The following is a 27,823-nucleotide window of genomic DNA, read 5'->3' as shown; positions in this document are numbered from 1 at the left end:
CACACACACACATGGGTGGCCCCGGTGGGTGCCACCACCCTGGGTGGAAGGCCCAGCCTTCCTCCCCCCCACCACCCCTCGGGCCCAGTGGCCTGGCAGCAGCTCATACCGCCAGCCCCAGGACAGGTGGGAGGCTGCGCCAGGAGCCGGCGCAGAGCCACCGCTGTTTTTTTCCTCTGAAATCTCCTGCAGCCTCCCCAAGCTTCCCATGCCCTGACCCAGGACCCTGCCATGTCGTGCCACCCCCAGCAGCCTCAGGAGGTGACCCGTGCTGCCCCCAGGGCTGGCCAGGAGCTTCCTCAGGGAAGCTGGGCTCCTCACAGCTTCTGGAGCAGAAAAGCAGTCACGGATCCACTCCTGCTCCTGTTGCAGCCTCCCTGCCTGTCCTGGGGCCAAGGAGCAAGCTGCCACTGGGCCCCTGTGGGACAGGAGAGCCCGGGCCTTCCCCCCCGGGGCAGCAGCACCCACTGTAGCCTCGCATGGGGTGGGCAGCCAGGCCGTTGCCGCCCCAAGCCTTGGGTGCGGGATGGAAGTTCCACACTGCCTCCCCATGTCCCAGGCCACGTCCCTACTGGGTCATACCACTCCAGGCGGCCCCTGTGCTGCCCCCAGGGCTGGACAGAGGAGTTGGAAGCCAGCGACAGCCAGGCAGTGCCCTGGGGACAGTGCCAGCAGGGCCCAGAGCAGGGTGGCAGGAGCCCGGGGCGCAGCTGGCTGGGTTCTGTGGAGCAAGGCCAAGCTGCCCCAGCATGGAGAGAGGCAAGCCACCCTGCTCTGGGCCCCACTGGCTCTGCTGCCTCTGCGCCCCCTTGCTCCCAGTCCTGTGGCCAGACAGGGACCAGCTTGCACACCCCCCATACCCCAGCCCCAGCAGCACGTCGCCCCGCCCTTGCTCTAGTTACTTGAAGTTCTCACTCCACAGGCAGGAACAGCCTCATGGTCCTTCCAGCTGGTGGAGATGGGGCAAGGTGGGCCCTGCTTTTCCAGGAGCCTGCTGTGGCTTCTGCTGGGTCCTACTGCCCCTGGCTCCTGTCACTTTTGACAGGAGCCAGAGGCAAATAAATATTAATTTTTAAAAAATGTCTAGGGGCCCCATGGACCAGACAGAATGGCCTGGGTGGGCCGGATTCTGCCCACCCCTGGTATACAAGTGCTTGAGCTAAAAGTGCTTGCAACCTTAAAAACACTAGCATAAAAAGCTGCTATAACAAGGCAAACTTCTACAATTATTTTTCCAATTATTTGTTTCATAGGCTAAGTATTCTAATCACAAATGGAATGAATGTAACCTCAGTTAATGAAACTGATATGGAGATCTTTGTTCTGGGAGAGGGACACTTTTTAGGGTAATCATGGTTTAAACAGCAGGAAATAAGAGTTCAGAAGATTTAAGTACTATTCCTGCTTCCTTATACATTCCTTGCCTGTTCCAGTGTTTCCTTTCCAGGGATATTATTTCTGTCTTTTATAGATACTATATGTTAATTCTTTGTTTGTTTGTTTTTTAAAATACTCTTGAGATCTTTTGGAAGGGGATATAAGAATGCAGAGTTGTAGGATTTTTTTATTTTGAAAAAGGATATTAAAGTAGTAGTACAGTATTTGTCTTGCTTATATCACAGCCCATAATATAATATGCACCTTATTTTTGAAAGTCAGAAAGAAGAAGAGAAAAAAATTCTCAAGTTATGGCTGCATAGAGCAGGGACACAACCTAATCTTCAAATAACTCTGCTCTCCCTTTCCTGCTTAGTTGAAACCCTAGCTGTTGCTAAAGACTGGCTTCCATAGATACATTCATGATTTTGAAAAGAGGTAAAAAGTTTCCAGGGCTGTGATATAAGAGGGCAGAAACCAGGAGCAGCTGGCAGACAGCAAAATTGCCCAAATAAAAATTATTTTGGTTAGTGGAACATCAGAGAGGTTTTTTTTTGTTTTGTTTTAAATAGTTTTGAAGTGACAACAATGAGCTATTTAAGTCTATTGTCTCTCTCAGCTACCTGAGTAGTAATGCAACAGCTACTGCACCATGGGACAAAAATCAAAGCAGGGTGCTTCTATCCTGGTCAGTTTCTCTGCTTAACAGACATGTCCCAATTTTGAGGGGGCTGACTTTTAGGGGGAAAAGCTGTGTGTTTATATGCAGGAAAATACAGTATTTTTACGAGATGTATATCTACATCTATAGAAATAATAATTAAAAAACCCCTTAAGGGTTTATAGTATTATTACCTGTTTCAGTCTATGACATTCAATAGCTGGTGATGTCACTGTGTTGGTTTGAGCAAGATAAAAGTACTTTGCCTTGCTTTTTCTTGCCTGTCCTTTTCACAGCAGAGGGATTAAGCTGTGTGATGCACTGAATAGGAACAAGCCTACAAGATAGGCAGCTGACCTGGGTTGTATTTCCAGCTCTACCATTGATCCTTTTAAGTGGATTTCAGCACTGTTTCATCTCTTGGTGTCTTCTCTGGTTCTGAGTGTGGAAACCTGGAGAAGTGATAATGGACTACATAAGTACTAAATTAGTCTGCATTTATTATTCACGCTAGTAAAACCATATTGTGGAGTGTAGTTCTTAATGTAGGCAGCTCACATCAATACATCTAAATTCTATTGATTACAGTGGGTTTTTTTTACTTGGTTCTCTATTAAAATGCTACGTTAAGAATCATATGCCATTATGTTTTGTTTGTGCAACATTGTAAGTCTAGCACAGATATAGCTTTGTTGATATCTGTTTGCTGAAAGCTCTATGGCCACATATATATTGCTGCAAATTTATATCTTGATTGAAATGCTCATTTCACTGTTAATAGCTGAACAATCAAAATGCAAGGTTCTCAGTAGTTAAAGCTAAAACACAAGCAACAATTCTTCTACTTTATGAAGGATAAGTGTATCTTAAATATTTGCTGTATTCTGTTGGAAAATTTGCTATCCGTTTTAAAGGTAGAGCATCCCAAATACACATGTATATGGATATATAGTTAGGATCTATATTGTACTTTAGAAATATTAACAAACATTGGTATATTAAACATTGTTTTGCAGTATCGTGTGGAGTCAATGATGCTGCGTATTGCTAAACCGATGAATTACATTGCTGTGACACCCAGTATCCAGCAGCGAGCTCAGATGAGACCCCCACAATGTGTTCCCCTAATAATGGAGCCAGAATCCCGTTTCTACAGCAATGCTGTTCTTGTTCTAGATTTCCAGTCATTGTATCCGTCTATAGTGATAGCATACAATTACTGCTTTTCAACCTGCCTGGGACATGTTGAGAACTTAGGAAAGTAAGTAATGTTTCTTTCTTAGATAAACCTTGATCCTACAAGACTCTTTTGTAAGATGTTTAGAACCCTCAACTACCAATGAGAGCAGATAGCAGCATCTCAAAGGGTTGCAATAAGGAACATTGCTAAGCTTCAGCAGTAATTTTAAACAATTTGTAATTACGAGTTCTGTGCTATAACTAGTATTCTTAGAAATTTGGATGTCAACTGTGACTAAATCAGAGGTCAAGACACATTCTAGCTAATATTTTCTCCATGTTTTGTCATAACATGTTTATGCATGCCTCTGACCCTAATCAGTTCTGTTTACATTAAGGTTTCTATTTTTAAAAATGTGATATATAAACCAATTGGGACTCTTCCAATCTGAAGTAATACTCCTCCTTTATATGCCTATATATAGATTTTTAATTTAAGAACTATTGTTTCCTGTTCCTTTAATTATGCTAAACTGAAAGAGCAGATTGACCTAAAGTATAATGATGATTTTTTTTAATTTTAAAGAAGCAAAACCTGCTGCTTATTTTAGTTGAAGTTACTTTTTATGGAACAATATTTGGAAGAGTTGGAAGATATTTTAAGTGGTGACTGGGCATTAGTATAAAGTTTCTTAAGTGTTATGATTTGAAATTTTTAAATGGCTTAAAGCAGGAGTGTCAGTGAGCCTATGTGGTGAATCATCTGAGGCTTTTTGTTGCAGCTCATGGTTGCCAACTCAAGAAATTATTTTTTCCAAACATTCTGCAAAGTATTTATTGATGATCAAACTTTTTTACTGACATTGTTTTTACTGACATGTTTTACATAATATAAATGTAACCCTTGTGCCAGGCTCTGGACAGCAATAACAAGGGCAGGGTTCAGATTTAGGTGTTTAACACCAGTTTTTAAGAAAGTTTTACTTGACTGTAGCAATGGCTTTACGTCTTGCTGCTCCCACCAAGCCTGTCATCCCTCCCCCCAAATCTGACCTTCACTGACACAGGCCTCCCCCCACACAGCCCTGAAGGTCTGTCCAGACCACACACACCCCACCACTCCCTGTCCCATCCAGTGCTTCAGACCTGCCTGGCTAGGGACAGAAATTACACACAAACTGGTATAAGTAATCAGAAACTGTAATGCAAATCTGTAACGCAACAGAAGTTCAGTGCATATAAACTGCTTTCAAAATGGCTGAAACAAGTTTAAGATAAACCTGGATGGATGTAGCATCAGACTTCACTGATTTAGGTTCAGTTGGTTTATTGAACTTCTGTCCCAGATCACCTACAGATTCAAGTTAACTCTGTCCCCCAGCATCCCAAGATGATTTGCACCTCCCCCGTCCCCCCACGCAGGGTGGGCAGGCTAGTCTTGGCCCAAGCTGTTTGCTCCAGTCAAGCAGGGAAGAATGCTCTAGGGCCCCCCAGCTTTTGGCCTGGGCCACTGCAAGCATGTGGCTGCATTTCAGAAATGAAAAGTGAATGTCTGTTCACTTGCTTATTGGTTGAAACTGCAGAGCTTAAACTAACTTGTGAAGGTTGAATCGATTCAGCCTTGGGCTTTTTGACTGTCTGTACTTAGCCCCTGAGACCATGTAGCTGTACCTAGGTGCTAAGTAAGCAGCCATTACAGGCAGGAGACAGCTGATGAGATGCAGTGGCAGTACATGTTTAGGTTGGGGAGGGGTCTCTGGATCCTCACATGGGCTGCAACAGTGTGCAGGGTTTGCACTCCTGCTCAGCCATGAGGTGGCGCTGCTGTGTTGAGTCCAGCACCATTCCAATGACAGATCTTCATTCAAGCTCACTGGTTCTTAGGGTTTTTAAAAGGTTTTTTTGTTTTGTTTTGTTTTACAGATAGTGCTATCCTTTTTTATGGACTTCGTGGATGAGTGTTTTTAGCCCCTTTTTTGGTTTCTTTTATGGACTGTCTGTAAATTTAGACAGTTGGCAACCTGCCACAGCTCCCAGCAGACAAGAAATTAATGCTGCCACAATTCAACCTCTTTGTCATGGCAACTGGACCTGCAGCATCAGTGTGGTCCAATACGTAGGGGGTGAGGCTGCAGCAGAATTTAGTGTATTTGATGGCCACTGGTGACAAAAAAATCACCTACTGCCCACACTGATGATGTGGCTTTGGCAGCTACAGTGACAGGGTGGAGCAGTGGTGGCATTAACTCCTTCACTGCTGGCACTGGCACAGCAATATTTTGCTTGTTTACAGCAAAATGTAACTAATTTTGAGATTATCTGTGTTAATACTTGTAAGTATTTTAGTACAGACTAGTATTTCCAGTTTATTTGAATATAAAGGAACTGATAGTTTTCTGTTTGCTTATTTAATATTATTCTTTACTAGATATGATGAGTTTAAATTTGGCTGCACCTCTCTCAGAGTACCTCCTGATTTACTTTACCAAATCCGGCATGATATTACAGTATCACCCAGTGGAGTGGCTTTTGTCAAGGTAATTATTATGCTCCTGTGTGATGGACATTTTTCACAAGTTAGTTCATTGATTAACATAAGATAAAAATCCTTTTGGATTGATACATTGCAGTTTATATGTTGCAGCTTTAAAAGCAAAAAGAATATTTTTCTGTATGTCAGTCTGTTTATCTTCTAGCACTTGCCAACACATCGCACAGTTGGACTTCTGATAGTTCAAAAATAAAAATGTTGATTGTAATCTTTTTAGTTTCAGTGAAAGCTTATTTATTCTGCATTTAAAAATATGTTTCTGATTGTACAGTACAATTATGCCTATGCTTGTACCACATGCTAGGATCAAACGTAATTGCCCACATGTAACAGTTTTTCTGAAACTCAGTTGGTAAAGCACTTTCTCAGGGAAAAGTCTGTGTTTTTGGAGATTAAGCTCCTTGAGTTCCATTTTGGGCCTATTTTTGTCATGCGTACAGCTGGCTGACTAGTTTAATGAATGAATGTGGATCCAAACTGTTACAAGCTGTTACCCCATCACCAACTTTTTTAATGTAAAATAAACACTGTACTCTTAAAAGTAAATACTATGAAGAGTATTAATTTTAAAAAACAATTCTGAACATGTGAATATAAATATTCCTATCCTATTACAGTTAACAGATCCTTATATAAATATAAAAGTACATAATATTACATTCTTCATTGACCAATCAAAAAGAAGAAAATTAAGTCTTGGGCTTTGAGTATCTTTAACCACTAGATCATTGGTGTCTCAGGCACCTCATCATTATTGTGTATTCTTATCAAGGGTTAGATACTCATTCTTGCTTTTCTGGTTGTCCTTTCTCTTTGTTTCGGTTGGATGTTTTAATATTGTTTTTTCTTTGTTTCTTTTGTGGCAGCCTTCAGTAAGGAAGGGCGTGCTGCCAAGAATGCTAGAAGAAATTTTGAAGACTAGGATAATGGTGAAGCAATCTGTAAAGACTCACAAGCATGACAGAGCTATAGTACGAATGCTTGAGGCACGTCAGTTGGGTCTTAAACTTATAGCCAATGTCACCTTTGGTTATACTGCTGCTAACTTTTCTGGAAGAATGCCATGTGTTGAGGTACGGTCTGCTGATATAGTATGAAGGGGATTTGGGAAAGAGACTTAATAAAACAGACATTATGACTTAACGTAATATCATTCCTTGAAAAATACATTTAATCATTTCTATGTGACCATAGAAGCGGTTTGTTTTTTTCTTAAAGTACTGAAAAAATAAATCCTTGGCTTCAGTGCTGAACTTACTATAATTGAAACCTGTTTTTTCACTGTAATAGAATATTTAGAATTAGTCCATGTGTAAAGAATAGTTTTGTGAATATGGATTGGATTGAAGTTCTGCTCATCAACAGTAAAGCAAGATATTATAGTTGTTTTTGTACTTTTTTATTTCAGTGCTTGCCTTTTGTTTAATGAACAGAAACATTACAGACTAAACACTAGTGTTAAACATTAGTTTGTTTCATTATAACATAGTAGTAATGGAACAAATTATGTGCATTCCATTTTAATTTTATTTCATACTGTATTTAAATTATTTCTGTTGGTTCGTATATGGTACAATATAGCGTAGAATTACAAACGTCCCATTTGTGTTTGAGTAGATATAATTAAATAGTTGGAACACTATCCTGAATGTCCATGCTCAAGAAAAACTATTTCAGTTCCTTAAATCATGAGTTTCACCTGTGTAGGGATTAGAATCTTGTAAGTGTGCTGGTTCCCCAGCGTGTATTTTCAGTGCTTTCTTTTCGGCTGAGAGTTGTACAATTTTAATGGGAAAATATACTTGTTAGCTTAATTTAATAGCTAGAACGAATAAAGAAAAAATGAACAGACAACCTCTCAAGTCTGATCATTTCATGAACGAGGAGCAGTGATTTCAAGTTGCAGCAAGAGAAGTTTAGGTTAGATATTAGGAAAAACTTTCTCACTGGGGGGAGTAGTAAAGCAGTGGAATAGGTCACCCAGAGAGGTTTTGGAATTTCCATTGTTAGAGGTTTTTAAGACCCCCTGGGTAGACAAAGCCTTAGCTGGGATGATCTAGTTAGGGAATTGTTCTGCTTTAGGGGGTTGGACTAGATGACCTCTTGAAGTCCCTTCCAACCCTAATTTTCTATGATTCTTTGAACAAAATAAGAATTTTTTCAGTGTATGGCAAACAGGTTAATTAAAACTGAGAAATATAACATAAGCTTTGTAAGCTCTGTGATACAATCACTGCTTTCTGTTTAGAAGCTTTGCTTCCTGCAGTTCCTTCACACCATCTGATGAAGTAAGCTGCAGCTTACAAGGCTTTATGGTACACGTCTCTGATGTAGCCTATAAGGTGCAAATCTATTCTGTCTTCTGCCTGACTCCAGGCTAATGCAGCTAACTTCTGCTCTCTCTGAACCCTAATTGAACTGGTTTCTTTATAAACTGGCAACTGATAAGTTTGTATGGATTCAAGACATCTCTGCTTCAACAGAATAATCGAAATTACACAGGAAATTCTTTGGGTCACATGTCCACCTCTATGCTAATCGACATTTTTTCCTGCAGTATATTCTCATGTGCCTGGTTTAGTTTTAAATTACACAGATGATGGGATTTCAATCATTTTCTTCAGGAGGTGAATAACTCATGGCCTAGCATTTCTGTGAGAGTCATGCCCCATACCAACTCTTCTCTTTACTCCAACTAAATTTCACTACCTCTACCTGTTACCTTTTGGGTCAGTTTAATCATTTTTTAGTGGTTACTTTGACTTTTCAGATATCTGTAGAAGGCTGCAACTCTTCATCATTTGTTTGGGCAAGCTAAGCCATTTTTAATCTTTCCTCCTAAATTAATCCCTCTATCTCTTTAAGCATTTCTTTCGCTATTCCCTGAACCATGCAGCTTTCAGTAACCCGTTTCCAGAATTCTCTTTCCATTTGCTACGTTTTTTTTTAAACCAGCAAATGTATCAGTTTGTTTTACAATGGTCCTGCTTATTAAAAGATCAGTTCAGAACAAAGCCAGTGTTACATAGCAGTTGTTGTGGTAAAATAAAAACAAAAAAGTTTCAGTTTATTTTTTTTCGCAGATTGGGGATAGTATTGTCCACAAAGCCAGAGAGACATTGGAGCGAGCAATAAAGCTGGTGAATGATACAAAAAAATGGGGAGCTCGTGTTGTATATGGTGATACTGACAGGTAATTAATAGCTGCTGCTTCCAATGATATAAGAAACAGTTACTCATATGCAACTAAACTTGCAAAGGAGGCTATCATCCTGATTCAAATATTACGCTTATGGCAGCTCTCTGTATTTTTTTTTTTGTTGTTTTTTTTAATAAACATTTTTCCCTGGTATATTGAATACACAGTCAAGTATTGGTAATAGAATTATATTATAGAGTCCGGGCTGTGACTAGACTTTCTCCACACCTGCTTCCACTTTTCCCACACACACCCCCAACTCCACCTTGCTTCATGGTCCAGCTGGAGGGAAGGACAGTTCCCAAACTGGTCTTGGTGGGGACAGAGGCTTGCTTCTATCTGCAAGCCCTGCAAAAGTTAATTTAGGAGCTGTTATGCTGGTGTAGTTTACAGCACCCAGCCACTGCAATTAGTATTCATCTATGGATGAGGCTCCTAGTGAGTAAAAAAATGACTAGGATCTGTAGGTGAGTGCTTCTTTGACTTTTAATGTAATATTGGTCCTGCATGGAACACTTCCACACTTAACTACAATGGAAATAGCTTGCATGTCATAACTATTCTACAGTAAATTATGCAGATAGCTATGGTTAAGCAATCCTTCTGATTAACTTTCGGTAAAGAACCAGTCATTATTAAATCTCCCAAAACGCCCAAGTATCATGATCGTTTTATAGAGAGGGAACCGGAGAGCTTCCCTTTCATAAAATTGTGACATATTTTTGGTCCTGAACTTTGTTCGTGTTAAAAGTGATAATGCTTTCAACATTTGTGGACCCTGGTCTACCAAAAAGTATTTAATTGCCACTCCTCCTCTGTGGTGCTGATGATCAGCTCAGCAATAGTAACCATTAAGGCAGGGCTCTCCAACTTTGGAGCAGCTGGGGACCACAAGTCCCCTGGCCCCATAGCATAAGGACCACATGGCTCCCAAGCTAAGTGCTGCGTGAGCTGTACACCACACTGTATGCGAGTCCCCTGCTTCCCTTTCCTCCTCCCACTGAACTGTGTTGGCACTTCCACACCACACTGTGCCATACCAGCACCCCCACACTGTGCAAAGTCCCTGGGTCTCCCCAGCCCCCAACCACAAGCTCCTGCAAGGATGCACCATGCCACCCTGTCCCCCCATGGACTTTGGTGGCAACAGCAAGAAAGCAGTTGTGGTGGGGGGAGGGGGACAGGGCCTGAGGGCTGCAAATTAACCTCTTGGGGGCCACATGCAGTCTGAAGGCCACCAGTTGGATAGTCTTCTATGCAAAATTTACAGCAGAGTCTTTAGCTCTCTTTGGTTTCTGCAAAGGCATTTGAGCAGATGTAAGTGTGATTAATTTGTTGTTTCTGGAAAACTGCATGCATGTCCCACTTTTATCCTTAAGATTTGTGAAATTTTCATTCCCTAGGAACTCTTAATCACAGTACTGTTGCTGTGACAACAGATGCTAGAACCATGCAAGTGATGCTGAACACAATGGAGAAACACATCTCCTTTCTCATGTGGTGAACCCCATTTAGTCAGAAAACCACACCACACTCCCAGGTTGCATTGCATAGCACCACTTAACAGCCACAGAACTCAGGCAGGGACAACAAAGAGGACTGCTTCTGCAGCAATAGTGAGCAGTGGTAGTCCTTGAAATCCCAACCAGCTAGCCCCTGCCAAGAATCTCTCTTCCTGAGGATTCCTTACCAATCCCATGATACTGAAAGCAGAGTAAGCACTGAGGATCTATTCCAATAGCAAAGACTGTGCTGCTCTCCAGTACTGAGAGGGTCTTTCCCTACACCAAGCATTCCAATACTAAGGCTGTTGATAGCATCACCACAAGTACCAGGGTTTGGGCTACTTGTAAGCAAACCAGAAATACAGAAGTAACTTCAGAGAGAGACCCAGAATGCAAATTGAATTGGTAGAGGCAACTGAAAAAGTGGCTGGGGCACTATATTTCAGTGAGTAGAACAACCAGCAATCTAGAAATTTGGTAATCCTGTTTTCCATGCAAAAAGATATTGACAGATTTACTGTAGATGTCCCATTCCAAGAGAGATTTTGAAGTATCAGTATCCTTATTTCCTGTTTCTACTTCTTATATTCTAGCATGTTTGTACTGTTGAAAGGAGCCACTAAGGAACAGTCTTTTAAGATTGGTCAAGAAATTGCTGAAGCTGTAACAGCTACAAACCCCAAACCAGTAAAACTGAAGTTTGAAAAGGTAAAGGAAAAACGTTTTATTCTAAATATATGGCTAGAACATGTTGTTCCTTCAAACGCATTGGTCTGTTGATGATTTATCTGAACCATATGTTGCTTAAAACTTATGACCTTGGTTTCCTTAGACTTGTCAGAGGAAGTTTGCAAAGGAAACAAGAGCATTTCCCACTTTTACATTAGGACAACAGATGGTCTTTCTTCCTAGATGCAACAGTCAGGGCATAGACACACATTAATACTTAAGAGACTAGCTTAAGTGGGTTTTAAAACTGAAATGGATAGATATGCAAAATCTTAAAACTGGTTTGAAGTCACTTGAAATGGTTCACAAGTCTAACTGGAAAATCTGGTACTCTTTTGAACTGGTTTAAAGTGCGCTGGTTCAGTGTTGTATGTGAACTCCAAGCATTAAGTGACACAGATCTGGTCCTCCAGGCATCCCACACTGCATTGTTCTTCATCCCCAGTTCTGCAACTGGATACTTGGGTACATAGTCACTGCCCCTTCCTCCTCCCTCCCCACCTCTTTTTGGCACTTTTTAACTCTTCCTTTACACTGCTTATTCAATAAAGGCTTACCTCTAACAACTTGCTCCCTACTTGACTGTAACCCCTCATCATGCCCCATCCCCAGCCCCTGGAAACCCAAAAGACACTCCCACCTCCCACCCCCTTCCAGCCACCCCAAGCCAGGCAAGCACACTGCAGACCTCAGTTAACTGCAGGCTACTGAATTTTATTGGACTCATGTTGAGGAGAAAGGGGAGAGAAGAAAAGTGAAAAATACCCTGCCACAGGTCACCTGTCCCCTGGGACCTCCAAAGCACAGGTGCAAGCACTCCTCTTCCCCTCTACTTACTAGGATGGGTGCTCACTCCCATTCCCTGGTGTTGGAGCTACAGCACTTCATTGCCTAAAAAGTGCTCTACTGCTCTACCTGGAACACTAGGGCACTGTACACGTGGACACCTCTGACCTGCGACAAGTTGTAAACCAGTGACTGGGGACATTTGCAAAAGGTTCAGTTCTTACTTCACCCTCAGTCTCTGAAATTCTCTTTGCAGCAAGTTGGATTCTTTTTTTTCTTTTTTTAAAGGGAGGAATGGCTATCAGTGCAGTGATCGTTATTTAACAAGTGTTTAAAGACCTTTTGAAAACTTACCTCTATTGAATACAAAAAATAAGCATACAGAATAACAACCCAAAGCCACCCACAGAGAATGGGTTCCTGGAAAAAGCGTGACTCCAAATAATATACTGCATCCCAGAGGAACAGCTAGTGAAAGTTTAGTTATTGTGGAAGTGCCTTATTCTCGTGCATTCACATTTTAAAAGTTACACCAACTAAAGATCTTCGCTGTTGCTGAAAGATTTTTCTTCCATTTGATGTTTAAAGCTAACTTTGTTAAATTAAATGTACAATTATATCAAAAGAGGGTCTGGTTACAGTCCAGAAAAGTAAGGCAATTAATAATGAAGAATACCTCTGTTACAGTGTGTTACTATCTCCCTGAATATTGCAGGGTTCTCAGAAGGCATATCACATGTTGCAGTATCTTCCTAGGTCTAACAGGGTGACTACAGTTAAGCAATGACGCTCTCCTAATCCGCTTTCTTTGCAGACCTTTAATTTATTTTTGTTTATTTTTGTGACAAGACAAAGGGTGAAAAAGGAATAAAAATAAATAACTCTTTGCAAATTCTCTAAGAATTCAATCTTACATTGCTAGTAAATTCACATTAAAGGTGCTAGTTTTTTTCTTAATTCAACAGGTCTATTTGCCATGTGTCTTGCAAACCAAGAAGAGGTATGTGGGTTATATGTATGAAACACTGGACCAAAAGGACCCAGTATTTGATGCAAAAGGTATAGAAACAGTCCGAAGAGATTCCTGTCCTGCTGTTTCCAAGGTAAGACAACATGCATAATCTTTTAAGTTAATGAAATATGCTTAACTAGTTCTTTTACATTTTTATACAGTGCTGCCTCCAAATAATATTTAAGTCTAGAGAGAGCCCCTCTGTTTGAGGTTTTTCCTACCTTTTCCCCCAGCATTAGTAATTTGAGATCAGGCTTTTTTCACTGAGGGTATCGCATGGTACGACAGGGTCCTGCCAATTCCCAGTCTACCATCTGGCAGTCATTCCACCCCCTAATTTATTCAGTGCATTTACTCTTTGGAGAACACAGGACCCTTCCTTCAACGCTATACAAACTCTACAGAATGCCCACCCTGGGTCTCCGTCCATTTTCTTCAAGTACTTGGTACTTCTCAGGGAATTCCACTACCTAAAGGTATCCCTGTCAACTACAGTTTTCCCTATGCCCAATAATTCATGTAGAATCTATGCTTCCTTAATTGTGCATTTTGAACTTGACTTAAAAAAATCTTTTGTGCCTAGTCAAATCAAGAACAAATTCTTCCTAAAAAGCTGAAGTGTTTGCCTCAGTCAGTTGTCCCAGCTACATGTTCTTTTTTTGTTTTGTTTTTACCTCTGACTTGTTTCATCTGTAGTGATTCAGACAAGTTGGCAAAAGAATGTTCTGTCTCATTCCAAAAAAAAATCTCTTCAATAGTTGAAAAATGTCAGGCAGAGGAGAGAGTATAAACACAAGAGGTAAAAATGATACAAGGTTGATAGAGCAATGATACGTAGCAGCTGCCACTAGAATCTCTCTAACATGGCCCAGTACCCCATGAGCTTCTTTGTTAGTCTTCTGTTAAGCTACTTTTGATTAAATCCAAACTGTCTTTTTGCATTTGTTAGTTTGGGAGTTATTTTCTGTTCCATGGCAATAGCATACTAAGTCAGTGGTGCTCAAGCTTTGGGTCCCATGGGCCAGATGAGCAGCACAGGGCCAGATCAAGCCCCGTGCACAGGGGCCAGCCAAGGCGCTGTGAATTGCATATGGATCAGGCCCTGAGGCCCCACACCACCCCCTCTCATTCGCACATGGCTGGGATTGGTCCTGAGGTGCGACACTACCTTAGTGTGCCAGGCTTAGGCCCTTAGGCCTGACACTGGCTGTGCACACTGGGGTTAGGTGCCTGAAGGAGCACATAAAGCCCAGGGCTGCCTACAGATCCAGCAGTTTGGCAGCTGGGAAGTAGTGCCACCATTCCCCTGCCACCAAATTTTCAGAGCCTTGGGGAGTTTCATGTGCCAGCAGCTTAATCTGTCCCAGGGGCCTGGGATTGAGTACCCCTGGCCTAAGTGATAGTTAATTCTCTTCTTTGCAGAAGATGGCTTTTTACTTTCTCCCAATACATCTGGAAAAATTGTTCATCTCAGATAAACTGAAGCAGTTGTTGGTATAATGTATTTGCCTAGCATAGAAGCATAGGTATGGGCAAAAGAAGATGTGGAGCACCCTCAGGTGCTGGAGCTACTACTTAAGAACAGGCTGCATGAGCCTGTAGTGATACAAGTATAGCAAAACTGCTCTGACTTTAAACCCTGCTTCATCAGGAGTCAAAGTTGGGGCAGTTTCACTCACTTGTATCACTTGTTACTGCTGCAGCATAACAATTCCCTTACACTACCTGTCCCCCTTTGAAGCCACTGCTATAGAAATACAGGGCTGGACAGGACCTCAAGAGATCATCCTTTCTACCCCTGCACAGAGGCAGGATCCAGTTTTACCTAGCGCATCCCTAAGAAACATGTCTCGCTTGTTCCTCAAAGTTTCCAAGGAGGGGTGTTTTACAAGCTTCCTAAGTAGCTTGCTCCAGTGTTTTCCCACTCTTACAACTAGAACATTTTCCTTAATATCCAGTTAAAAACTTTACTGTTGCAAATTAAGCTATTTTTTTTTTCAATAGGATATTAGGGACACAGCTTTTCCACGCCATCTGCTTTGCAATTACAGCCCATGTGCTTGCCCTTACCCTGCAGAAAGTGAGAGAAATGCATGCATGTGGATGGGTACTGTGGAGCCACTGACACAAAGCAGGGACACAGTAACTACCAACTTATAGCATGGCAAATTGATCATATGGCCATACTCTTCTTGTCCTTCCCTGAATGGCTGTGGAGAATTGATCAGTGTTTCACAGCCTTTTACATATTGGAAGACAATAAACCCAATCCCTTCAACTTGTCTTGATAGATCATGTTTTAAAAGCCTCCTGCCATTCAAATGGCTCTTCCCTGACCTCTTTCCAGTTTGTCTATACCTTTCTTTAAAGTGTAGTGCCAAAACTAAGCATAGTACTCCAGCTGAGACCTCACCAGTACTAAGTTGAGCAGAATACTTACATGTTTGTCGTATATTCAGCACTCCTGTAAATGCATCTCAAAATGAGATTTGCTCTTACAAGAGCATCAAAGTGTTGGCTCAGTTTATAATCCTCAGATCCTTTCCTGCCATACAGCTGCCCCACCAGATAGTCCCTGTTTTGTAATTTGTACAATCAATTTCTCCTTCCAAAGTATAGTGACTTTACACATTATATACCTAATGTTGTTGGTTTTTAAGACCTGCTCTCCAATTTGTCACAGTCATTTTGAATTCTGATCCAGCACTCCAAAACTCTTGGTGCCAAGCACAAATTCTGTAAGTGTCCTCTACAATGGTAATGAAAATATTGAATATAGCTTGAGGCCGAGATGGACCTGTACAAAACACTAGTGGAGGTACCCTCTCAGCTTGACAAGGAGCCGTTCATTGATGCTTCTCTTTGAGAGATGTTGTATGCCCACCTGATGATGGTTGTACATAGATCATAACTCTAACTTGTTTATGAGACTATTAGAAGCCTTGCACTAAACTCAAGATCTATCATATCTGCTTGTTTCCCCCGTATCCAGTAGGACAAGTTCTTTGTCAAAGAAGGATAATGGTATCAGAGCTGCTCTAATTAAAGTACCCCCTCTCCACCCCAATGCGCGTGTAAAGATGCCCCAAGTAGCTAGTAGCCAGTGTTACCATTACAAAACACCCAATGACTCTTCCACCTAGAGTGCTGCTGTAGTTCTTTCAAGCTGATTAGCTTTTTTCGTAATGTCTTCATGTGAACATCTTTGTGGAGAGGAGGTTAGTGAAGGATGTTAGGTAATAGTCTATTTTAGATTTTTTAAAAAACCCCCTTTGTTAAGCAGTAGTTGCAGTCAGTTTTTTGTACATCTTTCATACACAGTGTTTAAAGTTTTTCTTTATTTTGCAAAATAGAAACAGTAAGAAAAGAATGATTCGAAAGTCTCTACTGAGAGCAACACATCTCATACATGCTTACATTTACAGAATAACTTCAAAAACATTAATTTATATATATTTAAATGCAGACTATATCCTACTAGAATTTAAACTCCTTTTCCAATTTTGAATGAGATTTTTATAAGTTCTTTTTTTTTTTTTTAAGATACTTGAGCGTTCTATCAAGCTGCTATTTGAAACTCGTGACATAAGTCAAATCAAACAATATGTTCAGAATCAATGCCTGAAGTTACTAGAAGGGAAAGCCAGTATACAAGACTTTATCTTTGCAAAAGAATACAGAGGGAGTTTTGCTTACAGACCAGGAGCCTGTGTGCCAGCCCTAGAAATCACAAGGTAATGTGAAGTATCTAAAGCTCTGATTTATGAATTTACTTACCAGGCAACTATTCCATTAACACGGGTTGAGGATCTCCTCACCTCCCCAGAGGGCAGATGGGTTATGGAATTCCAAATGCTTCTTTATTCCTGGAAAGAGAGACTTTCCTGGAGGTCAAAAACAAGGCCTAGTGTCATGACAATGTAATGAACCCTCTGCTGTTACTGCTTATACTTTTCCTGCACTTTATATAAAGGACTTCAATCTCTAAGACTATCTGGCCTCTCACTTGCACTAAGTATCATTTTATAGATAAATATTACTAGCAGATTCTTGCATTTTAATGCTGTTAAACAGTACTTCAGCCACAGTGTGTGATATTAAAGAATGAATCTGTTTACCAGTAGTGCATGTTTCATGCTGGGGTTTTTTTGTCTGTTATAGTGTATATGCAAATTGATTCAACAGATTTTGCCAGTCACCTAATTTGTGTCCTTGCACAATACAGAATTTCTTAAAGCTGAATTTTAGACCCAAAGCACCCTTCAGAAAATGCCAGCCCTTAGCCTTCACTGGTTTCTTTTAACTATGGAAAAATAATAGAGCAGTTCTTCTGTTGCAAAGAACTCAGGTCGTAGCAAATCGGAATGTTTTTGATGCTATGGATTCCTGTTTGAAATCTCTAGGTTTATCTTGTGAAGCATGTTTATGTGAGTGTATACCTAAGAGTGTTTAATATTGTATGCCATAACAGTTGAAAATCACTGTCTTAAAATAAGTGCCATATCTTTTCTCAAAGATTTAAATGACTGACAATGATCGAACCTTGTTTTTAGTTGAAGAATGTAAAGTCCTTTGCACTCTGGACATGTGTCTTCATTCTATTATAGTGGGGCTGCTCTTTTTTAAAGTGTTCCTTTTAAACAAAAAGTAGCAAAAAGGTGACTACAGGTGGCCATATAGGAAAGATGGAGCATAGTCTGCATTCTGTGTAGGGCACACTTCTGTCTTCAAGATGAAGGTTGTGTGTGGACGTGTGCATGTTAGATACGGATTTCAGGCTTTAAAATCATTAATAGGACCTTCAGGTGGGAGCAGTTAGTTTATAGTCATTTCACTTGCTAATAATTCATTTTAGAGTATGTTTTAAGACAGTATTTTTAAACAGGAGGATGCTTGCTTATGACCGACGCTCTGAGCCACGAGCTGGGGAAAGAGTACCTTATGTCATTGTGTATGGCATGCCTGGATTGCCACTTATACAACTGGTGAGACGGCCCATTGAAGTCCTACAAGATCCCAACCTGAGGCTGAATGCTACTTACTATATCACCAAACAAATTCTTCCACCTTTAGCTAGAATCTTCTCGCTGATTGGCATAGATGTGTTCAGCTGGTATCATGAACTGCCAAGGGTAAGCATGTCAAATGATACTTGCAGCGTATCTGCATGGTACTCACTTAGATTATTCTATCTTAAAAACAGTAATGTTTACGTGAAGTAACAAGTGCTAGTCATTTTACAAGACAATATTCATTGTCTGAAGGTATAAACTAAATTACCCAGCCTTCTCTACAAGATTTTTCATTTTGTAACAACAGGTTCTCTGCGAAATCAGTACTGATCACCAGTTATGTTTCCCTGGTCACTATACTTCAGTGTTTGTTTTCAATTAAACACGTGTGTGTGCATGTGCGCGCGCACACACACAAATATGATTATACATTTTTGTTTATAGCACTTTTACAAACTCTAACTCCCATTTTGCATCAACTCAAAGCCTTTAAAAGGCCCTGGAACTCGTTAGGGACACTTGGGAAAAATAAAGTTTGATAATTCTACATCAAACTTCTATGTCAATGTCTGTAGAAGAAATGACATACAAATGCTGCAGGACAGTTTTTGAAAAAATGAATGCCAGGGAAAATTTTAATGTTAACGTCTACAAAGTGACTTGCATTCCAAATTTTAGAGGAATAAATTTAATGTAATAGATTAATGGTCAGGTGGATTGCTTTTGGTTTTGCTGAAAGGCAGGATAAAACATCAGGCTTATAACAAGAAGTTAGGTTATCCTTACTTATGAAAACAGCATCAGATCTCATTAATGTTTTATTGATAGTTTAATCATCATTTAATAATTAAAATTATTTAATCGTTTTAATAATTTAATAAAGCAGTGATGGCTGTTTTTGCTAATAACATCTGTACCAACTGTACTTGCCAGTTACCTCTCACTTTCTTTCCATCCAAGGCCTTTACCTTATCCCTGATTACTTTCAGTTCTGTTTTTCCCACATGCTGACCAATTCATTGTGAAATCTGCAAGCTGATGCCTACAGCAGATAGCTGCAGTAGAACTCGTGGTTCCACAATACTGGGAGGTCCTGAAAAGGCTGCAACAACGGGCTGCTCTTCACTCTTCTCTGAGGCTTGGTGCCTCCAGCCCTTGTTGTGTACACCAGATATCGCCATGACTACCAACTTCAAAACTGTGACATTTTTTCAGTATATTGCTGAGGGAACTAGAAGGCTCATTCATACACACTCTTCCCAACCCACCACTGTCAGTACTAGATAGCCAGTTCTTGAGAGCCTCCCAGTTTCATAGTAAGTAATAGCACAAGGGATGTGATTTGTAGTAGCAGCCAGGTAGAGGGGCTAGAGTAGTAGGAAGCAAATTCTGCCAGGGTTAGGTGACAGTCTTGATGTTTGAATCAACCTGACATCTTTGTTGAGGCCCAAGCTGATTTCGGTGCCCCGCCTCCCCCGCCCCCCACCCCGGGAAGGCTACAACCAGCAGTGAATACAAAAGAAACATGCAGGGATAGAAATTGTGTAAATAATTGGAAATAGTTTTTGGTGAGCGAGAGGCAGGAATTGGGAGTAACTGCTCACAGATTTGGGGGGGTGGTTAATGTGTTGAATATGGGTATTAAAATCTGCCTCTAATATGTGAAATGGCAAAGACAATTGGATCTGCAGCCATAGGTATACACGGACACAAGGCAGACCAGCAGCTAAGGAAAAAGTTTCAGGGAGCCCAGTTTACAAAATGAGCTGCTCTTATCCAGGAATATACCTAGTATATGACTCTGTTATTGCTTCTTTCTTCTGCTGTTTGGTCCCTTCCTCATGCTGAGCATGGCTGTGAAACTGCTAACAGCATGTGGGTGGTCTCTGTGTATACAGTTTAACACATACTGAATCACTTAAGGGAAAGTCATACACTTAGTGAGAGACTTGCTTGGAATTCTTGTCAGTGAATGTATATGAGTGCAACTTCTGCAGGCCTGATTCTATTTATATTAGTTAAAAATATATATGACAAATGGTGTATATGCATAAATAAAGCTGGCCCCTTGACTTCCTCTTTTTTTTTTTTTTTATAGATCCAGAAAGCAACCTCTACTGCCCGTAATGAGCTGGAAGTCCGAAAAAGCACAATCTCCCAGTATTTCACTACCTTGCACTGCCCTGTGTGTGATGAGCTTACCCAGCATGGGATCTGTAGTAAATGCAGAAGCCAACCACAACATGTGGCAGTGATTCTCAACCAAGAAATCCGAGAGCTGGAACGTAAACAGGAACAACTGGTCACGGTAAGACTAAAACTGACACGACCTTCTGTCTGTTTGATTTATTTAGTCAGCTGTCTGCAGTGCAAGGACATATCATTTGTAAGGTGGCTGAACCTTCTCCCAATGGTATAAAAGACCACAGGACAGTATATTAGTGAGGGTAGTTTTATATTTAAAAATTCTTGCTTCTAAAGCTGAATGGAATAGAAAGAGTAATCCAGCTGTGTCAGACTTTGTGATGTCTTCCTGTATCTTTATCTAAGGTTTTGTATCACATCTCTTACCATGGTATCCAAACACCTAAAGCACTCAGCACAGAACAAAAAGACTTTTTTTCTCTGTTCTCCCCGTCTCCTACCACAGGAGCATGAATGCTACTGTGGAATTCATTTGTTGTGAAAATGGCAAAAGTTCTAGAAACTCATCCCAAAAGACAACAGCATTTTATGCCAGAATAACTGATGATGTTCCAGTTTTGATTCAGGTAGTAACAGGAAGTGTTCATGTGCTAGAAAAACAATATGCACCTAAAGAAAGAGCAGAGACTATATTAAACATATAACTAGGCAATTCTGAATACAGGAATTAGGGCTGTTCGGCTTTTGAGTGGTCAGGGGCTGCAGGCCTCCCAAACGTGCACCATGTGCCGTATGCGCCCTACAAGGTTCCCTCCCCCACTACACACATTCACCCGCCCACAATGTAGATGTGCCATGCCAAGCAGCCCCATGCAAGCTTGCACACATTGGGCAGTGCCACCACACCATGGGCAATTCCTGATGATTTGCACTGGCGCAGATGCCATGCAAGATTTCCATGTCCCATCCATTACCTCCAGCCACAGACTCCCTCAGCACTACAGGCTGCTCAGTCCCACCCTGCCCTGCCCCCAGAGGCAGCAGTAGGCAGCAGAAGCTGGAGGGGGCTTGGGAGAGAGGCTGGACACTCCGGTGGCAGCAGCAAGAGAGCAAAGAGGTGAACAGCACCCAGACCAGGAACCATGGTTCAATTTGCCAGGGACTGCATTTGTCCTACAGGCTGCCAGTGGGACTGCCCTGCTATAAATGAAGAAAGGTGGCCAGTACAGCCTGTCAAACTCTGCATTTTTCCTTCACATCCAAAGTTTGTTTCAGACGTAAAACGATTACAAATAAAATGCATATACATATTGTGTTTATAGCTTCTTGAGTGTGCCAGAGCTTTGCAGAAGCTTTTAAACCATTGTTCACTGTCCTCACCCCAGGCGGCAGCTGATTGCTGTTTTAGCCTGTGGCACAAGCTCCCCCCATCAAGACTGTTCTAGCTTTGTTGATTTAAAGTAGTGCAGCTACTGTGGGTATTGTAATCATGACCCAGGTGTACAGGGGTAGAGCATGCTCAATGCCAAGTCCAACAAAGTAGAACTTGCACTCCAAGAAGAGCCAGAAGTGATCACAAATCTGAGCCTTAGAATGAAATGTAAAACCTTCTTCTTCTGTCAGACTTTTCCTGATAACCCCAGGAGAGTTGATACGTAAAACCCTGATTAAAATATGGAGGAAAGAGGGGGAGGGATAGCATTGAGCTCACCTTTAATTTTGGGAGGCATTGTAGAACTTGCCTGCGCGAGGAGTCAAATCTATTAAAATTAATATATTAGTTCAAGAAAATGCAGTGTAAATTTGTTCCATGCGTTTCAGAGCTGGTTGTTTCTGCGGCTGTAGTTTCCTTTAATTGCAGTTGCCATTGCTCTCATAGCCTTGTTAATGCTGCCCCAGGAGCCTGGGAAGCACAAAACTTACTTGCTTGCATGTTCCACTTGTGCTCTTAACCCATGGGGCTAGAAAGAGAGCCCCAATCTCTTAAATGGTCATTCAGAGCAGCAGCCTCTGTCTAAGCTAACCACCAAGTGCTAAATACTGCATTTGACTCGTATGCACTCATGCCCACTCGCACATTTCCAGTTCTGTAACAATCGGCCTGTGAGCAGTTACTATAGAAGCCTTGGAGGCATCATTTGTCACAGCATTTTGATCCATTGTTAAATGATAGGTCAAATTCTGGACCATTCTGACCACCTGGTTACAACGTATTGATTGTCTTTTGAGCCAGCAGTAGCTTTCCCTTAGTGTGCCCTGGAAACAATTGTATTGTAAATCTGGTGGAAGTGGGAACCTCGTTTCTTGTGTTAACAGCTAAGTCCCCTGAGCTGAAAGGATTCCAAACCTGCAAAACTTATTCATTAACGTGTGCTAAATGTATAACCATTACAATTAACCTATTGCTGCTTGATAGAGGGGATGAGCAATTTAGATTTAAACTGTATACGCTGAGCAGGATAGAACTAGCTGAATGATAAATATGGCTCTCTTAAGGGAAATGTGCGCACTCTCAAATGGTGGTATTTTATAACATATAATCTTTATATTAAAATTGCCATGTGCAATCCGCACTTGTCAGGAGATGGAGAATTGATTGGGTGAGTCACCTTCAAAACCAAATGGAAGGGTTAGGAACATTCCTGTTATGTGACGTCTCATTGGCTGTGGTTCTTGAGGTTTTGTCTGTGCCCCCTTGCTGCCATTTGAAAAATGTTTTCAAGTGCTTTTCTTACATGTTGTGCAACCAAGATGTGGAAATTCCTTTCCTCTTTCCCTGCCTGCTGCTGTTTGTTCTGGTTCTGGGACAAAAGAAGCAAAGGGGCATATGCTGCATTTCCTTGGTGGCTGAGCCCCAGAGCTTAAAGGTTTTACTTATGCAAAAATGTACCTGTTGCTCCAGACCAGTGTAAGCATTCTGCCTGGATATGTACATGCGCTTCTCTCCCACCACTTGAAAATGCAAGAGGACTTGCAGGGATCCCTGTCCCCACCCACTTTTATTCTGCTTTTGCTTTTTTCATCTGCTGCTAAAAGGGCTTTCTTGAACTATGAAGTTCCATGATGCAACAGAACATGAACTGTGGGCATTCTCTGTACCAGTGTCTTCAGTGTTATTAAGAGGGTCATCCTTGCATGCAGCTCAGCCAGGCCAGTAATAATTTATGCCCTGATTTTCTGTTTTTTAACTCTGGTTTTGTTGCAATCACATATCTAAGGCCTGGACTGGATGACTTCTGGAGGTCCTTTCCACCCCTACTTCTCTCTAATTTATGCCCCCCCCCCATACATTACAAGTATCACTCAATTAACTTGTTAATTGCACAATTAACTTGGGACCAGCTACACACAAAAAGTAGCTATCACATGAAAAAAAGCTCCAACCAGTTGTAAAGTTAGACCTCAAAAATGTGTATTAACTTTATAGTTGGCTGCTATTGAGCTTTAATTTGCACATATAACAGGGTTGTGGCTGGAAGACCTGTTGGTTAACAGGGTTCCTGACCAGAGGCATGCAAGCCCCAAGGATCACAGCTGCTGCATCCCTAAAGCTTGAATGTATATGAACGTGGGGACCCACACAGAGCTCTTGGTCCTGGCTGCACCTCACATGTAGCCAGGACTGAGTGTCCTGCACCTGAAGGGATTCTGGATCTCAGCTGCCCATGAAGTTCAGCCAGAACCCAGAGTCCTGTCAGCTGCAGGGTCTCTGGGTGCCAGCTGCCCATGACCCCCGCAGCTGAGAGACCCCCTCAGAAAGGGGGTTCCCAGCCATGGGTGCCTGCTTCTTGCCAATTCAGTGGGAGCCCAGGATCAGGCTATCCATACGCGGGCAGTAAGACATGATTACCTGTAATGTGCTATCCCACACCTTCTGCCATGCACGTGTGGCAGAGCAGGAGATGCAGTTGTGTGAATCACACATTACAGCCAGTGTGCCTTTACCTGCACATACTGAGTTCTTTGCTAGTTCTTCAGCTTCAGTTCCTCAAGTAAGCACCTGCACACACTGGGCTGTTGCTTGCTTTCTGCTTAAATAATTCTAACAGGATTGAGTGAAAATAAAGCTTTCACTATTTCCTGTAAGCAACAGTCCTCACTGATTCTTATGAGAATTTGGAACCAAGAAACATATCATTTACACAGGACCCAGTTTTGCCAACTCTTGCAGTTATTGCAAGTCCTATAAAATGTGGTGGTGTTTTTAAGCCCCAGTTCCTCAAATCCCCTGATTACACAAGAAGAGTTACTACGATGTTTGTGGAGAAAAGTTTGAAATCATGAATCCTTAGAGGCTCAAAAGTCAAATAACCCAGTGTTTTGTTTTGTCTTTTAACATCCAGTGACTTTTGTGGGATGTATGGCTCATGGGTTTTTTTTAATGCTGGGTCTTGACAATGCTGCAGATCAAGAACAGAGGTAGATTTTCAGAAAGGGAAGGAGCTGCAGAATATAAATGGTGCTGAATGAAAAAATGTCAGGAAAACGTGGAAATAAAAATGCAGCATGGAAGATCAAACTAACATGTAAAAGGAGGGTTGTGGAGTTTCCCTTTTACAAAGTTTGGGGCCTCTTGAAGATATCTTGAAGGAGCAAGTGAAAGAAAATGACTGAAATTTTAAGAATTGTGATGAAAGCAATAAATCACAAGGCTGCATCTAAGCTACTTGTCCCTTTTGCTATAGTTTTGTACAATTAAACATCCCCAGTAACACTGGCATATTGATGTAGTTGTCATGGTTCAGAACTAGGAGACAAGGATTTGTGTAGAAGTATTACCCACAAAAAAATTTGCTCCTCTCCCAGTAACATTGGTAATTCTAGCACCAAATCATTAGAAAGAATAGACCATAAGATAATAGTCTGAAACAACTTTGATTTTCAATATTGCTATTTAAATTAATCTATAATGGGTTGGCTGACTTCTCCTAACTGCCACCAGATGGCAGTAGAATTTAAGAAATGAGACTGAGGGTGAACTGTGTAAGATGTTGGTTTCAGTCCAGGTCACCACGGATGATGATCATATCTCAGACCTCTCACAAGGTGACACAGGCCATTGCAGCTCAGAGACTGAATTGCTCTTCACCTCTGTGTCAGGGTTGGAGGGCACTGTGGGGACGCTCAGGTCTGCCACTCCTGAAGTACTACTAATAGGATTCTCAGCTCTAAGCAGAACCAAGTTCAATTAAAGGAAAGCTGTGTGTGGCTCAAATGAGTCTTATTTGTGCTCGACTTTAGTCTTCCATTAATTTTACTGAAACTGTTTGTGTTTTTCAATATCTAGATATGCAAGAACTGTACCGGTTGCTTTGACCGACAGATCCAGTGTGTTTCTCTGAACTGTCCAGTACTTTTCAAGTTATCCAGAGTAAGCCGAGAGCTATCAAAGGCACCGTATCTCCGCCAACTACTTGACCAGTTTTAAATGATCTGTGTTACAAGATTTCAGGTGCTATTTTTTTTCAGTGTTTACCACACTAAGACTATCATGCATGGTGCTTTTTCAATTTTCATTGTAACTGTTGGTTTCCTATCTGAAAAATGACGAACATTTAAAAATCCACTTGTTGATCTATGAATAGCTCACTTTTTAAGATGTACAAATTTCTTCTTCCTTTCACCTTTTTAACATACTGTTTTATAATGCGGATGTTGAAATCGCTGTGTGTAACATCTTGTAAATCCATTTCAAAGTAGAAGTCAAGTTTACTTCCCAGTAGGCTGCTGTGGAAGAAGCACTGAAAACCTCTTGAAACGATAAAACCATTAGTGTGTGTTCTTGAACTGTCAGTATCAAGACGTGTTATAGAGATATTATCCATTCACTTTATAATTTTGTCTGCGAAATATTTTGTAAATACACTTTTTTACTTTTCAAACAACTGAGTAAAATAATGTGCAATGAATTTTATACAGATAATTTTAAAGTTGGTTGGTATATTTCCTCCTCGGTTTTGCTTGATTCCAAGTAGATTTGTTATTTTGATCAGACTGTGCAAACAGTAGTATCATGTGTAGCATTTTGAAACATTATTTTCTATAAATTGCTGTCTTGCTTTAGCTATTAATGGGGCATTGTGAGGAACTGTGCAAAGACATTTTTGTTACAAACCTGTGGGACTGTTGCAATACTTTAAATATAAAAAAATTTATTCCATTTTTGCTTGTTTTGTATAGACATTTCTATTGCTTCTAAATATGCTTAAAATATTTTCTTTCCTTACGTACTGTACAGTTAAATCTTATTTGCCATCATCTTGACAAAATGTGTATTTAGAATATTTGTATAACTGTATAAAACAAAAAAGGAATTATGTGGTCAGTGCATTGTTTTCTAAACTGGAAATCATTTTGTTTTAGAAGTTAATAATGGAAACCATATTAAATTGAATAAAATATGAGATATGGTAAATCTATATGCAGTTTTAAACTTAAGGTTGTAGTCCAAGTCATTACTTTGTTTTAAGAGTATGTGCTCCCTTCAGAAAGTCAAGTTAACTAGCCAAATAGGCATTGATAGGTTCAGAAGTTATACCACCATTTCATACGGTAAACATTCCCACATATCACTCTAACCGTCCCACAGAACAGTGCCCTCCATTTTATTAATTTAGCCACTTCAGCTGAAAACTTGAGGGTGGGGAAAAAGACTGTTAGCAAAATCCGCTGTTAGACTTCACTCTCCACAAGCATTGCAGATGGAAAGCTTCTACAAAGCAGAACCTGGTGAAATTCTCAGGGGAGATCTTACTTGAAGTGGTTTCAAATGATTTTGAAGCGTTTCAAGGCACCAGCTGAGCCAAGATGCGCATCTTTTAAAGCATTCCAAAAGTGGACAAAAGTGCTCCTAAAAGGGATGTTCTGAAGTGAGGTATTAATCTGAAGACTTCACATCCTGTTATGTATTCCCAGGGCCAGGGGATCCATAGGTCCTTCAGAATTCCAGGGTTCTGTACTCTCCTCGCCCCACCAGCACTCAAGGCTCTGGCAACCATCCTTACAACCTGGTGACAATATATTTACTCTGTTTGCTAGCTCAAAAAAAAAAAAAGTCTGATCTGCTCCCCCTTCCCATGAAATGAATGTGCGCCAGGGACCTTAATGTCTGTTTCAGTTTGATAGTCCTCTGTACATTCAAGGATCATGTTCACCCTTTAGTAACAGCAGGGCAGGCTCAACTAGTTATCTAATGCTACACACGCACATCCTCTCCAGTGTCAATGCATTCTGGAAAACTCTCACATTATAAGCACAGCCTGCCTCATCTGATCCTTGTCTTTTTACCATCGCTAAATTAACCTTCAAATTATTCCCTTCCCAAGCAATCCAGCCTTCATGACTGACCAAGCCCAACCATTTTTGGGTCATCTGCAAACTTTTGAGCTGTTTATTCCAGGCAACTGAAGGAGACTGTTCAAAAATAATTATTGTTCATATTCCTCTGAGGACCTACTGCACTGAATACTTTTGTACATAAGGAGTTAACATCCTATTGTGTCTAAAAATGGGCAGAAACAATTGGTGACGGACAGAGGGGACAAGGCTGAACTCCTCAACGAGTTCTTCGCCTCAGTGTTCCTAAGCGAGAGGCATGACAAGTCTCTCACTGGGAGTGTAGGGAGGCAGCAGCAAGGCACCAGACTTCCATGCGTGGACCCTGAGGT

At 41.1% G+C, this 27,823-nt stretch overlaps 1 protein-coding gene across 1 annotated transcript in view; it reads left to right on the top strand.

Annotated features, from left to right (window-relative positions):
* Positions 1-26,575, top strand: part of REV3L (REV3 like, DNA directed polymerase zeta catalytic subunit) — a 209,484-nt gene extending 182,909 nt beyond the window's left edge. Inside the window, exons 23-32 of the mRNA XM_019537923.1 lie at positions 3,055-3,299; positions 5,646-5,754; positions 6,635-6,841; positions 8,852-8,961; positions 11,066-11,180; positions 12,953-13,090; positions 16,543-16,733; positions 17,885-18,131; positions 20,110-20,319; positions 25,444-26,575. Of these exons, the coding sequence (XP_019393468.1) occupies positions 3,055-3,299; positions 5,646-5,754; positions 6,635-6,841; positions 8,852-8,961; positions 11,066-11,180; positions 12,953-13,090; positions 16,543-16,733; positions 17,885-18,131; positions 20,110-20,319; positions 25,444-25,584 (1,713 nt within the window). The 3' untranslated portion in view covers positions 25,585-26,575. The remainder of the gene's footprint in view (positions 1-3,054; positions 3,300-5,645; positions 5,755-6,634; positions 6,842-8,851; positions 8,962-11,065; positions 11,181-12,952; positions 13,091-16,542; positions 16,734-17,884; positions 18,132-20,109; positions 20,320-25,443) is intronic.
* Positions 26,576-27,823: the final 1,248 nt, after the last annotated feature.

This window comes from Crocodylus porosus, unplaced genomic scaffold, assembly GCF_001723895.1.
Source record: "Crocodylus porosus isolate Cpor-Errol unplaced genomic scaffold, CroPor_comp1, whole genome shotgun sequence".
NCBI classification, from domain to species: domain Eukaryota; kingdom Metazoa; phylum Chordata; order Crocodylia; family Crocodylidae; genus Crocodylus; species Crocodylus porosus.
This window is presented reverse-complemented; position numbering and strand designations above follow the sequence as displayed.